Source organism: Bos grunniens, chromosome 9, assembly GCF_055505025.1.
Source record: "Bos grunniens cultivar Pamir isolate PY7600 chromosome 9, Bosgru_T2T1.0, whole genome shotgun sequence".
NCBI classification, from domain to species: domain Eukaryota; kingdom Metazoa; phylum Chordata; class Mammalia; order Artiodactyla; family Bovidae; genus Bos; species Bos grunniens.
Genome location: NC_141173.1, coordinates 87,932,695 through 87,947,099, shown reverse-complemented (window position 1 = coordinate 87,947,099; position 14,405 = coordinate 87,932,695). Strand labels below are relative to the sequence as shown.

The following is a 14,405-nucleotide window of genomic DNA, read 5'->3' as shown; positions in this document are numbered from 1 at the left end:
TCCTCTGTCCGTGGAATTCTCCAGGCACGAATACTGGAGTGGGTTGCCATGCCCTCCCCCAGGGGAGCTTCCCAACACAGGGACTGAACCCAGGTCTCCCGCATAGTAGGCAGATTCTTTACGGTCTGAGCTATTGAGACACCATAGAAGCAACTTAAATGACAATGGAAAATGAATGGATAAAGAAGATGTGGCGGGGGCTTTCTGGTGGGACAGTGATAGGAATTCTCCTGCCAATGCAGGGGACACAGGTTTGATCCCTGGTCAGGGAAGATCCCACATGCCACAGGACGACTAAACCCATGTGCTTTGGAAGCCCAGGCAAACTAGAGCCGGTGCTTTGCAACAAGAGGAGCCACTGCTATGAGAGGCCTGCGCACACCCACCTGCTCTGTCTCCTGAAGGCTGTCCTTGTTGCCCAGGAGGTTCCCTGGATCCTGGGGCCGAGACGCTGTAGCTCTTACTGCTCATTCTCTGACATTTATTCTCCTTCCCCCTTCAAGGAACCTCACACTGATCAGAATGGCCATACTGAAAAGTCTATGAGTTTGAGTAGGCTCCGGGACTTGATGATGGACAGGGAAGCCTGGCGTGCTGCAGTCCATGGGGTCACAAAAATTCGGACATGACTGAGCGACTGAACTGAACTGAACTGAAGGAGGCAAAAACTGTAAAAACAGGTACCAAAGTTATTACTGGAGACATACAGAAAGAGTTCGTTTATTTAAGAGGGAAGCAAGGCGGAAATATACACCCAGAAAGGAGTGCAGGCGTCCTGAATGAGCAATACAAAGAAGCTAGGCTAGGGATTTAACATACACATACACGTCTCTATCTTCCCTGGTGGCTCAGTTGGTAAAGAATTTGCCTGCAATACAAGAGACCCAGGTTCGATCCCCGGGTCAGGAAGATCCCCTGGAGAAGACAATGGCAATCCACTCCAGTATCCCTTGCCTGAAGATTTCCATGAACAGACGAGCTGGTAGCTTACAGTCCATGGGGTCCCAAAGAGTCCGACATGACTGTGTAACTAACCTTCTTTCACTTTCACTTCCATACATGCATCTTTTCTTCCCCAGCTCCCCTCCCATCCCCACCCAGGCTGCCACATAACATTGAGCAGAGTTCTATGTGCTATACAGTAGGTCCTTGCTGGTTATCCATTTTAAATAAATCAGTGTGTGCATGTTGATCCCAGACTCCCTAACTATCCCTTCCCCCCATCCTTTCCCCCTGGCAACCATAAATTCATTCTCTACGTATGTGAGTCTCTTTCTGGTTTGTAAGTAAGAGCACTTGTATCACGACTTTTTGGATTCTGAGTATGAAGGACGTCAGAAGGTGTTTCTGCTCCTCTGTCTGACGTATGTCGTTCAATATGACACTCTCCAGGTCCATCCATGTTGCTGCATAGGGCATTGTTTCATTCTTTCTGAGGCTGAGAAATACTGCCCTGTGTATATGTCCCACATCTTCTTTGCCCATTCATCTGTGGGTGACGTGTAGGTGGCTTCCAGGTCCCGGCTACTGTGAGCAGCGCTGCCGTGAACACAGGCTGCACGTGTCCTCTCAGACCATGTGTCCTCATAATCGCCAGGGACATCGAATCCCACAAGATGGACAAAGGGTGAAACGTCATGACCTCTCTTGGGGGTTAGAAAACAAAAATCTTAAATACTTCAAGTTTCCTGGAGTACTGAGATTTTTATTTAAATAGCACTAGCATAATAAATAGGCTTCCCCAGTGGCTCAGATGGTAAAGAATCCACTGTCAAGGCAGGAGACACAGGAGACGTGGGTTCAATCCCTGAGTTGGAGACGTCCCCTGAGAAGGAAACAGCAACCCACTTCAGTATTCTTGCCTGGAGAATCCCATGGACAGAGGAGCCTGGCGGGCTACAGATCACGGGGTCAAAAAGAGTTGGACACGACTGAGCGACTAACACAGCGACTAAGCGTGATAAATTATTAAGGGAAACAGTCATAAATAAAACTTTGTTCTATTGAAAATAGGCTGAGGTGATTTCTCCAGACACAGAAACAATCCCTGAGTCCTGTAATAGCAGATGGTATTTTTCTTGCAATATCATTTGCAAGAACGAGGTCACGAGGCAGAGTCTATTATCCACAAACTAGAATACGATGAAAAATGTCCTGTTTGTGGAGCCTTCTTCAAGGACTTGAGCATTTCCGTGTAGAAATTCCATCACTTAGCACCAGGAGGAAATGGTGAAATAAATTGTTTCTGTTTTTTGTTTTTTTTTAGAGACACTGAGTGGGATTTCCCCAAATGTGATAAAGCCCATGAGGTGATGCATCTACTGTGTCACCGTAACCAGAAAACAGACCCAGGATTCATGGGGTCTGATCTCCTGGATCTAAAGTGAAGAGCAGGAGAGAGGCAGACAGAGCACCTGTCGCGCTTCCTGGGAGCACCGTCTCCTGCAGAAAAGAAAGACATGTTGGTCCAAGAGGCTGAGGAACTCCTGTCACTTTCCTGGGGCTGCACCTCTCCAGCCCCGCCCTCACTGAGGGGCTCCTATGTCCTCCACCCCCACCCCCACCCCAGGCCCAGCAGCTTCTTGTCACCTCCTCCTTCCTTCCTGCATCACAGAGGCACCCCAGGCCCTGACACCCGCTGCTCAGGCTCAGGACTGAAGCCAGTGGGGAATCAATCTGCTCCCTTTACTCAGGTCCGGATCCTCCCTCAGGGGGGCCTAACCAGGGAACAGGTCCGGGGAGGAGGGGTGTTGCTTCCTGACAGCCTTGGGGGCTGCAGGCAAACCTCCTTCCTTCACTCCCCTCTAGCCTCTGAGCCAGCAGCACACACAGCTGTCAGGACCAGGGTCCCTGCCCCCCATCTCTTCCTGGTCCCCCCAGCTGGGCGCCTCCACCCCAGCTCAGGCCCACCATCCCCAGGCACTTCTGCTCAAGGCAGGGCCTCTCAGTGATGGAGGCTCTGGGTCCCCAGGAGGCTGCTGACGTGTAGGCCACAGGCTGAGTCCGAACTGTTGCTGCTCCTGGAGCACAGGCCTGGCCTCAGGCCTTCCCACAGTCTTTGCTGTGGGGCTCCTGCCTTGCTTGCTTGACCCAGGCCACTTCCTGTGAGAACGGGCCTTTGGAGTTGGGTCTGCAGTTCTTGCTCTCGGGTGATAGGTGGTCTTATCACCCTGGTCATTTCCAGGGTGAGGAGGTTCAGTGAGGGGCAGAGGTTGGCTGGGATTCACCTTCCCCATCCTCACTCCAGGCCCTGTGCCCCTGCCTTCCCTCTGAATTCTGCCCTCAGTACCTGCTCCTGGAAAGGACTCAGCCCAGGAAGACAATTATGATGAAACTGCTGAGAAGCACGGGGAGGATACAGGTGACGTGCTTGGTGGCTGTGGCCGTGGAGTTGACTCTGAGGGGAGCTTCAGTTGGTGATGCTGTAAGGAAAGTGAGAGTGAAGCCCTTGTTCCTACCCCTAAACTAAGCAGATGCCTTTTCAGCCCCCCTGACCCAGGTACCCCTACTATGCAGCCTGTTTGCACCCACACATGGAGGCCCTTGTGACAGGTCCTCAGGCGAGACAGGAGGGAGGGAGGAACCCGGTCCCCATGGGACTCTGACAGCTAATGAGTAAGCAAGATTTCCAACAGAGCCACTCAGTACTAATGTGACATCAGAGGTGGTGACATCAGGATGGAGTCCTCAGGAGCTGACAGCAGAGGTGCTATTGACAGATTTCCAGAAGTAGGATTGGTGACATTTAAAAGAAAGTTCTGGAAAGAGGGAATACTAAGAAGGAGATTGGGATCATAGAGATGCTCTCATGTTTAGGATCAGTGAGAATCCATGTTCAATTGTACAAAAGCCTGTGCTGTGAGGAGAGACGTCAGGAGCTGGAAGAGGAAGGAGGATTACAGAGCATCCCCGGGCCATTGTTCTCCCAGGACAGCTCACCTCTGACAGATCATTTTCACACACACAGAGAGGGGGGTCCATGTCACCGTGAGAGAACTACCACTTTCTCCTACTCTTCTCACTTACCCGCGGTCTTCAACATTTTCTCCCAGCGCACCAAGGAAGTGTGATACCAGCGCTGACAGTCTCCCATGGAGACCTTCTTGAAGAAGTCCATCACAGCTCTGTCATTTTCCCATTTCTCTTTCATCCGTCTCCCTTTAGAGTGAACCATTGTCCAGTATCCATTCTCCGAATCAAAGAGGAGGCACAGTTGTCCATTGAAGCCAAACTCCCAGGATGCACTGGTGTGTCCATTGTCTTCACGCCAGCATGTCATCCTGGCCTGCAGGGTGAGAGGGCCTGACCCCACCGAGGAAAAGAAAGAACTCAGCCTCTGAGCTTGAGAGATTCTTTGCCCAACCTGGGTCCACCTCCCCTGGGCCCAGCTAATCTGGTCCTAGTCTCTCCTGCAACAGCTGCTCTTTCCATTGGACTACTAGGGAAGGACAATATCCAATTTTTTTTTTTTTACCTGAAAACAGTGGATGCAGCTAAGCCCCCAGTCTACTCCTCCTGCATTTGGACTTTCTAACTCACCCTCGTCTATGTGTTTCTCCGGTGTAACGTCAGGCATCTGCTCCTTGAGCAAGTCTCCAATGTCTCTGAGTGTGTCAGTCTGTGTTTCCCACGAGTTCATACTTTTCACTTCCTCTCCCAATGGACTCATGTACATGATCTTAGCTCTACCACAGTCATAGGAGAGAAAGACCTTTTGATCAACTTCTCCTTGAACCTCACACCATGGCTGACCATCTCTGGGCTGAGGATCGATGGTGACATTATAGGAAAGAGAATGAGCATCTGTGAAGGCAAAACACAGTGAGGGTGAGGTTGGGGAAAAAGACCCTGAGGCCCCTTCCCCCATTTATGTGAGAGCAGAGTAAAGTGCAGGGCTGGGCTGACAGAGCAATGACACCCCACAACACACACCACACAGCCAGTGCCCCTCCTCTCCTTGTGGAGAAGGAGGAGTCCCCTGCCTGGCAAATTTCACACATCCTGGGTGTGTCCCCTTGTCCACCAGGTCAGTTCTCAGCATAATAACCTTTGCAGAGACGTGCCAGGCTGCTATGCAGGAAAAGCCTAGATGACAGAGGACTGTCAGAATCTAACCCCATGTCCTGTGAGAGATGGGGAGCCTGAGGGGATGCTCCTGAGGAAGCAGGATGACAGGGAGAGGGGCAAAGAGGTGACGGGTGAGCACAGAACCCCAAGTTGGAGAAGGAAGAGTTTATAATTACGGATCACAGGACTTAGCAAGGCCGGGGAGATGCTCCTGATCTCCCACTAGGATGGGTCTTGGAAGCCTGGAGAAAGGCCTAGCCCACATGGCATGAAAGAGAAAATCCAGAACTTCCGAGGCAGGTGGTAGAGGAGGGGATCAAAGGCTCAGAGAAGTGAATCTGCCAGGGCAGACACAGTATGAAAGGGCAGGAAAGTGTGCAGGCCACCAGGCGCCATGGGAAAGCCTGATGGATTCTATGGAGCCTGAGAGGAAAGCATGGATGAGAAGCATCTCCAATAGCTCAAGGATGACTTTTGTGGAAATCAGGGATGGTGATAGGAGACTGTGTTCCTGTGGGCTTCCGGCAGGAACAGGGATGGAAAATGGGGAAAGATCAGATTCCAGGTGGAGTACTGTATGTCAGGAGCAAAGTTGGTACAATGGTCAAAGTCATTAGTGAAAGTCAGTCAGTCGTGTCTCACTCTTGTGACCCCCATGGACTATACAGTCCATGGAATTCTCCAGGCCAGAATACTGCAGTGGGTAGCCTTTCCCTTCTCCAGAGGATCTTCCCAATCCAGGGATCGAACCCAGGTCTCCCACGTTGCAGGCGGATTCTTTACCAGCTGAGCCACAAGGGAAGCCCAAGGATACTGGAGTGGCTAGCCTATCCCTTCTCCAGCGGATCTTCCAGACCCAGGAATCAAACTGGGGTTTCCTGTGTTGCAGGTGGATTCTTTACCAACTGAGCTATCAGGGAAGCTGAAAGTGATTAGAGAGTCCCAATGCCAGCCAGGGCCTGACTGCAGAGAGTACAATGCTGGTTCATAGCACAGGGTGATCCTAGAGGCAGAGAGATGGTCAGTGAACCTGGATGCAAACTGCTTGATTGAGAGACAGAAAACAAGGAGAGACAAACACAAGACTGGATGATCAGTAAGCTGAAAGCAGCCATCCCTACCAAACATCCCTACCAAAATCTCCAGAACTGAGCTACTTCTCAGAAGGCATCACCAGAGAAAGAAGCCACGTCCCAGTGAGGAGGGCCCTTTCATCACCACAGCAAGTGCAGAAGTCCTTCCATACTCTCCCGATGAGCCACACGGTTATTTACTGGGGCAACTAACTCCAATACTTTGGCCACCTGATGTGAAGAACTGACTCATTGGAAAAGACCCTGATGCTGGGAAAGATTGAAGGATAGAGGAGAAGGGGACGACAGAGGATGAGATGGTTGGATGGCATCACCGATGCGATGGACATGACTCTGGGAGTTGGTGATGGACAGGGAAGCCTGGCAGGCTGCAGTCCATGGGGTCGCAAAGAGTCGGACACGACTGAGTGAATGAACTGAACTGAACTGGAAGTGCAGAAGTAGAAACTACTCCCACATTCATTAGACCCAGTGTGTTACTAACACCACGCACAGGAACAGTAGCATGATCATGGCCCCCATGCTGTGAAGCGATGCTCCAAGGACCAGGCAATTAATAGACACCTGTGCCAGGTCCTGCTGACAGTGGTTATCTCTGGGTCCACAGATCCACTCAGTGTCCATTGCACACGTCCTGGGCTTCTGACACGAATGCACAGTCTGTGTTGTTAGTAAACTACCATGGGTGAGGTACCATAGTCGTGGATTCCACATTCATTCTTCTCACCCTGACTCCCCATCCCCCGATAGTACATGGAGACAGTATCATCTCCTGGAGGAAATAATGAAAACGAGTACCAACCTACAATCTCCCTAGGCCTGCAGAGCTGTGGTCCCTATCTTATCTCCACTGAATTACCACTGAGGTCCTAGGTTCCCTCTAATGGTACATATGACACATTCCAGGCTTCAAGACCCTAGGTCTCTGCTGCAACTCCTGTCCTGGCACAAAGGCAGTCACAATTGATGAATGATGAGTGTGGCTGGACCTGCTTCTTGGGCAGATGACCCAACAGAACCGGTGACATCATAGCTTCCTGTGTTCAGAAAGGTGCTACATGCTGTAGGTGGCATTTTACTTGGAGGCTCACAACACAGACTCCTGGTGTCCTGAAGAAAGGACATACCACTTGCAGTGAGAAAGCCCATACCATTCAGTGCGGCTCCTGGTATGGTCCTGGGGCCTGGCAGAGATGAGGCCTCTGGTCATGGAATGTCAGAGTTGCCCATCATGATCTGGGTTCACCAACCCCAACCATTAGTTCAGATAGGCCAGCCGTCATAGGATAGAAGTGATTATGTGGCTTGGCATAACCAGGGCTACAGGGAACAAATAAGATGTGCCAGCAGGTCACCTAGGCCTGACACCAGAGTTGATACAGGTATGCTCACATCTGTGGCTTCATGCAGTATCCCCTATGGCTCCTTGAACCAAGGAAGCCAGACTATAGCAGAGGGGGTGCATTAGCCCATAACAGCCAGATCCACACTCCTATCACAGTCCCACCACCAGAAGCTACAAGGCAGGACACGGTAAGTTTCTGGTTCATAAACAGACAACTGAGGCAGCTCTTGGATGATTCTCTATGGGATGGGTCACTCATTACTGGGGTCAGAAACCAGGACAGTGGACAAGTCTGGTTCTCAGTTGATTTACACATTATATTTGGCTCCTGCTGCTCCACAAACATGGAAGCTCCTTTTGCACCCAGAGACAGATACCAAATTGCCTAAAGAGACCTTGAGATTTACTATCTTCTGTAGAAAAAAATCTGTCAACTCCTACCTTAATCAATAACCATTATAGGCTGCTGCTGTCCCAATTCCTAGACACTATGAATGTGGGACCAAAGGGTAGAAGTGGGGATGCCCAGCCTCACCCTCGAGCCCTGTGTCACACTCTGGGAAACCCTGTTCCCGTCCCTCCTAAGTTAGGTCCTCGGGGCCAGGTGTGGGGGGGTTTGTTGGGTGAGTTATCAGACAGAGGGATAAGATGCCAGTTGAGAGAGGGCATGTTTAGACTTTCTCCAACTAGCTGTTGGAGGCCCTGGGCTTCTTGGGACCATGGACAAATGGGAAATAAATGGTCTCGTAACCAAAACGGCTCAAGGGCGCCTTAGTGGGAAAGACCTCCCCACCCCTCCCCCCATGGTCTCTGTCTGCCTCTTGTTTGTAGAAAAGTTTCAGTCAGCCAGGCCTCCTGTGAGTCTCAAAACAGTGGTTTACGAGTTAAGGATTAGAACATGTGAAGATGGAGAAAGGAATACTCCTTGTGCTGGGAAACTGGTAACAATTTAGACTGTGACCAGCCACATAGCAGTGTCATGAAATTACCAGTTCCCTGAAAGATAACAAAGAGCTGACACAAGCCTCAAGTTGTTTCCACAGGAAGCAGACCCCCAGCACAGAAAAACTGCTGGTGGCAAGCACGTAGACCCCCAGACTTGTTGAAACCATAAGCTTGGTGGTGCTCAAACATTCGCCTTGTGCCAACCACCCTGACTGTGCTCAAGACGCTGATGTGCCCCACAGCAGCCACCTCTGCTCCCTTTCTAACCTGGAAACTTAGAGGCGGTCTGAGAACATTAGGTCACTATTTCCCAGGGCTCCTGAACAAACCAGCTTCTCCTTTTCCATCACTTATTAACTTCACCAGTGGTAGGATCTGGGTCATAACCAGCTTCAATTAGTAACGGCCTGAACTGTGTGGGAGGAGCTTTGACTCCAGGGACGCGCTGATCAATGGCTAGGCATTGAGAGCCTTCCTCACGATGCATATGTAATTTTTTTTTTAATAAACTGAATTCTTTAATTTTTTCAAGTGTGTTTAAAAATCCATTTTATACTTAAGCCAGCCTTGAAGATAAGCACAAAATCTGTTTACTTTTTTTTTTTACCCAACAAAACTCAGGCACCCATTCTGTGCATAGCACTGTTCTAGGTGCAGTAAAAGGGATTCTTAACCTTAAACCATGAGTGTACCTTCTGGAACTGTGTTATCCTCCTTTTCCAGAAAGTAAAAATAAATAAAATCACCATTGTTTACTATTGACCTGCCCCAAATCCACTTCTGGCTCTGAGAAATGCTGCTGCTGCTAAGTCGCTTCAGTCGTGTCTGACTCTGTGCAACCCCATAGACGACAGCCCACCAGGCTCCCCCGTCCCTGGGATTCTCCAGGCAAGAACACTGGAGTGGGTTGCCATGTCCTTCTCCAATGCATGAAAGTGAAAGTGAAGTCTCCCAGTTGTGTCCAACTCTTAGCGACCCCATGGACTGCAGCCTACCAGGCTCCTCTATCCATGGGATTTTCCAGGCAAGAGTACTGGAGTGGGGTGCCATATGCTAGGATCTGCCAAATTTAAGATGTTTCAGTGAATTCCACTCCTACTTTCCCCAAAGTAAGAAGGCAGAACTCCTCTTTATTTAAAAAAAAATTTAAAAGGCAATTTTTCATGAAAGAGTAGTTTCTATTTCTATTGCATTTTTCTTTTTTTTTTCCTTCTAGCTTTTAAGTTTTCTTCCTCCAATACTACCTTTTCCTGTACAAGGCAACAGCATTTTTTCATTTTTCTTTTTCTAAGACAAAGTATTCTATCTTATAGACAAATAATTCCCAAGACTAGTGATAAATATTTAAAAAAAGAAGAAGAAGAAAGAAACTTAAGAGTTTCCCTGGTGGCTCAGCAGGTAATGAATCCACCTGCAATGCAGGAGACCCCAGTGCAATTCCTGAGTCAGAAAGATCTCCTGGAAAAGGGAGAGGCTACCCACTCCAGTATTCTTGAGCTTCCCTGGTGCCTTAGATGGTAAAGAATCCACCTGCAATGTGGAAGACCTGGGTTCGATCCCTGGGTTGGGAAGATCCCCTAGAGAAGGGAAAGGCTACCCATTCTAGTATTCAACCCTGGAGAATTCCAGGGACTGTATAGTCCATGGGGTCGCAAAGAGTCAGACACGACTGAGCAACTAAGCCCAGCACATTCAAGGGTGAATCAACTACATTACTTTGATGAAGTAAAAACTAAAAAGCACTTGGCACTAAGCTAGTCCAAGTATTTGTGCTGAAACAATTTTAAAAACTATTTATTTTATAACACTGTTTAAAAATTTCTTGGTCAAAAAATTTATACAAACATTTTCAGTTCAACCTAATGAAAGTGATATCTAGAAAATATTCCACATCATTAAGTCTGTCTTAGAAAGTTCAGATGCTATGGCATTCCTAAGGCACAGTGTTCTGGAAGACAATGTGCTTCTGCGGTGCTGGGTGATGTATGTGACTGGCCAGCTCCACGTGGGCCTCAGCAGGCACCGTCCCCCTGATGCTGGGGGACTGTGAGAGGACAGTCAGACACAGACCCCCAGGGCTGCATGGAACCCTGTGAGACACTGGGCCAGCTGCTGGAACTGGGCTTCTCCTCCAAATCTAAGGCCCAGCACAAGCCATCACAGCAAATGGTTCATCAGGACAGTTGATAGGCTGGGCTATTTGATGACCTTCTTTCATATCTCTAAAGAGTCGACATCCGTGTAGGGTATTTGACCCAGAGCCATGAGCTCCTACACTATCACTCTGAAGGCCCACACATCACTAGCATTGGAGAACTAAAAAACATTATTTTTTTCATATCTATCTTTTTTTGGCTGTATTGGGTCTAAGTTGTGGCACTTGGGACCTTTTTGCAGCATGAAGACTCTTAGTTGCAACATGCTGACTTCTTAGTTGTAGCATGCAGGATCCAGTTCCCTGACCAAGGATCGAACCAGGCCCTTTCATTGGGAGTGTGGATTCTTAGTGACTGGATTACCAGGGAAGTCCGGAGACCTCATTCTTAACCAGACGTTCATGAGCCATCCATCGATCCCACTTTTTCATTGTCCCCCACACAGTGAGAGTCCATGGGGAATAAGATTCTGGAGAGGGGCTATCTGTACTCTTAACTTGAGGTTGTCATCAATGGCAGAGCTCCTAGCAGCCAGGTCTTTGTGGAGGACTTCTCTTCTGACCAGGTAATCCATTCCACAGGCAATCTGACCTTGTGGACCAGGTCCTGTTGAGAAATTGCCTGAGGATTACTGGCCTCTACTAATTTGTGCTGCAGGCTTCCCTGGTGGCTCAGACAGTGAAGAATCTGCCTGCAATTCAGAAGACCCGAGTTTGACCCCTGGGTCAGAAAGATCACCTGGAGAAGGGAATGGCCACCCACTCCATTATTCTTGCCTGAAGAATTCCTCGGACAGAAGAGCTTGGCGGGCTACAGTAGATGAGGTGGCAAGAGCCGGACAGGACTGACTAATACACACAGAGACACACAATTTGCAATGCTGTGAAAACTATTTATGATTCTCCCAATTCGTGTAAGGCAATATCATGAGGGCTTTTCTCTTTTTTCTATACACATAAGGGAAATAGGAGGAAGATTTCTGTGATGAAGATCTCATAGCTTGCAATGTTCAGTGAATATCATTGTCACCTGAATTTCAGAAGCTTAATCTCTGTTTTTACAAATGATTGCTGTTTTTTATTTGGATATTTTCCATCTACATAAATCCCATGGAAAATACGCCCTAAACTACCTTCTTGGAGTACATCCTTTCCGTGGATAGAGTTATCCTCTCCTTGGATATTTCGATATCCTTCACCTTAGCTCTGGCCTCCAAAAGAGGGGCACTTCTCAAGACACTCCTCTACCCACCCACAAGGTAGGATAATGGGATGGAAGTACTATTGTTGGGTGTGTCTCCTCACAGATACTGAGTCATCTGGGACATGGCTGAGACAACCCTTGGGAACTACTGGACACTGATGCTGTCTTCCAGTTCAATTCTTGTCATACTATGAAGGTGCAAAACAGCTAATATTATTACTACAAGAAATATAACTGCACGGCAAACCCCTGCGGTGATATAAAACACACGGGTAGAAGTAGCTGGAGCTGCATGAACAGGATCATAAATAGTTCTGCTAGTGGCTTTGTCTAAGACCGAAGTTTTTTGTAGCACATTTTCCTTCCTTTCAAATTTTTGAAGAAGGGAAGTTTTTGAAGAATTTACTGTCAAGTTGAGCTGCATTTAGTATCACAACCTCATCATCAACTTTGCAGAAAAGGAAAGCTAGAGCCGATATAGTGCGTGGAAATCCCCCCACCCCGTGCCCCTCGAACGCCCCACCCCCATCAAGCAGAAATGCCGACCTGGGGCAGGTCCACGAAATTGTCTACTTGGAAACCTGCTTATATTCAACTTGGACTCTGCAGGCCAAGTGAAAGGCAGGACATCTGTTTCGCTGGGTTAAAGGATAGACGTAGTGCCCAACAAGGCCACTTCTCTAATATATAAAGTTCTGCATCTAGACCAATGAGCCGAGGCACCTGGTCCCTGCTCAGGAAGAGGCTCGCACCGGCCCCCGGGGTCCTGGGTGAGGCCCGGGGGCCGGGGGTGGAGCCCTGGGGCCGGGGGTTGAGCCGTGCCGCGGAGCCTGGTGGCCAAGGGTGGAGCCCGGGGACCGGGGATGGAGCCCGGCGCCGGAGGTGGAGCCTTGCTGAGGAGCCAGGGGACCGGGGGTGGAGCCCTGGGACCGGGGGTGGAGCCGTGCCGCGGAGCCTGGTGGCCGAGAGTGGAGCCCGGAGAGCGGGGGTGGAGCCGTGCCGCGGAGCCCGGTGGCTGAGGGTGGAGCCCGGGGACCGGGGATGGAGCCCGGCGCCGGAGGTGGAGCCTTGCTGAGGAGCCAGGGGACCGGGGGTGGAGCCCGGGGACCGGGGGTGGAGCCGTGCCGCGGAGCCTGGTGGCCGAGAGTGGAGCCCGGAGAGCGGGGGTGGAGCCGTGCCGCGGAGCCCGGTGGCTGAGGGTGGAGCCCGGAGGCCGGGGTGGAGCCCGGGGCCGGGGGTGGAGCCCGGGGCCGGGGGTGGAGCCATGACGCAGAGCCCTGGGGCCCGGGCCCGGGCTGGAGCCAGCAGCCAGGGCTCGGACAGGAGCACTCAAGCACGTTTCAGCAGGGAGTGCGCCGCCGCCGCCGCTTCCTGGGCACCAGGGTCCGCTCTGCGTTTATAACTTACAGCCGGGAAAGAGCGCTGGTCCTTCAAGGGCCGGGAGATGTAGGGACCAGAAGGGTCTCTGTTGCACAGGTCGGGGCGGGAAGGCGTGCTTTTCGGGGCGGGTCTGGGTCTATTCGCGGGATGCCCGACTGGCCCCAAACCGCCCGGCTCCAGGGCTCCCACTTCCAGGGGCGGTCTGGACCCTTGGGGGGTTTCAACCCTATTTCCTGCCGCGTTGCGGACCCCTCTTTTCCCAGCGTCACTTCCCAAATTCCCGACATTACTACTTCACCCAAGTCAACCCTGTTCTGGCCCGGAGTACCAGCAAGAAGCCGGGAGGAGCCTCCGAGGACTAAATGGGCCAGGGAAGGGAAAGAGGTGGGGGCGGCAGCGCCACCCTGTAAAAAGTTTCGCGAAACCCCGGGGACACCACCCCCATCCCCTTTACCGCTCATAACCCATTAAACCTCCTCGCGTTCCCCCGCCACGCTCCGCGCAGGGTCATCCCCGAACTCACCGCTGGACGTTCCGCTGAACAAAACAATTGGAAGCAAAACGAGGAAACCAAGACTGGTCTTGAAGCCACCCATCTCTCCCTTTGCCACCTGGATCCCTTTGCAGGAGTGCGAGGCTGCCAAGCCAGAACCCGCGATCCTCTCCCGCTAGCCCACAGCTGAGGTGTGGACCTCCGCTCCTCCCAGGACTGCCTGGCCCGCCCCTCCGCTGACAGGTTCCGCCCCAGATTTCCTAGCAGTAACCACTAGGAACCCCGCGCCGGGGGCTGGGCGGGGCTCTATTAACAGCTCACTTGCTCTCTAGCCCGGCCTCCCCGTGTGCTCGCCTGCCCACCTGCTTACGTAGTGCGCCACTTGCAGGTGATTGGAGACCGCCTAGGTCTTGTTACTGAGGCTGAAACGACAATACTTTGGCCACCTGATGCGAAAGAAGGGGCGTCACTGGAAAAGACCCTGATGCTGGGAAGGATTAAAGACGGTAGGAGCAGGGGACGACAGAGGATGAGATAGTTGGAAGGCATCACCGACTCGATGGACACGAGTTTGAGTAAAATCCGGGAGTTGGTGATGGGTTTGCAGTCCACGGGGTCGCAAAGAGTCGGAGACGACTGAGCCACTGAACTTAAGGCTCTTCTTGTTCCTCACCTTATCAGTCTTAAGTCTCTTGTCCCTTATCAGATCGGGGGCACTCAGG

At 50.9% G+C, this 14,405-nt stretch overlaps 1 protein-coding gene and 1 pseudogene across 1 annotated transcript; both read right to left on the bottom strand.

The window, feature by feature from the left end:
* Positions 1-692: 692 nt before the first annotated feature.
* On the bottom strand, positions 693-13,953 carry LOC147366306 (UL16-binding protein 2-like). Its single transcript, XM_086318298.1, has 5 exons — positions 13,714-13,953; positions 4,540-4,803; positions 4,027-4,302; positions 3,290-3,422; positions 693-2,442 (listed from the first exon to the last, which is right to left on the bottom strand). The coding sequence occupies exons 1-4, from the start codon at positions 13,784-13,786 to the stop codon at positions 3,307-3,309; spliced, it is 729 nt and encodes a 242-aa protein (XP_086174424.1). The 5' UTR covers positions 13,787-13,953; the 3' UTR covers positions 693-2,442; positions 3,290-3,306.
* Positions 10,510-12,440, bottom strand: LOC147366307 (inactive tyrosine-protein kinase RYK pseudogene; annotated as a pseudogene).
* Positions 13,954-14,405: the final 452 nt, after the last annotated feature.

Excerpts from the sequence above, each read along its gene's own strand:
- LOC147366306 (XM_086318298.1), bottom strand. The coding sequence starts at position 13,786 with ATGGGTGGCTTCAAGACCAGTCTTGGTTTCCTCGTTTTGCTTCCAATT. Across the intron at positions 4,804-13,713 it reads GTTCAGCGGAACGTCCAGCG|ATGCTCATTCTCTTTCCTAT; the intron begins GTGAGTTCGGGG and ends TTGCCTTCACAG. Across the intron at positions 3,423-4,026 it reads GAAAATGTTGAAGACCGCGG|CATCACCAACTGAAGCTCCC; the intron begins GTAAGTGAGAAG and ends CTTTCCTTACAG.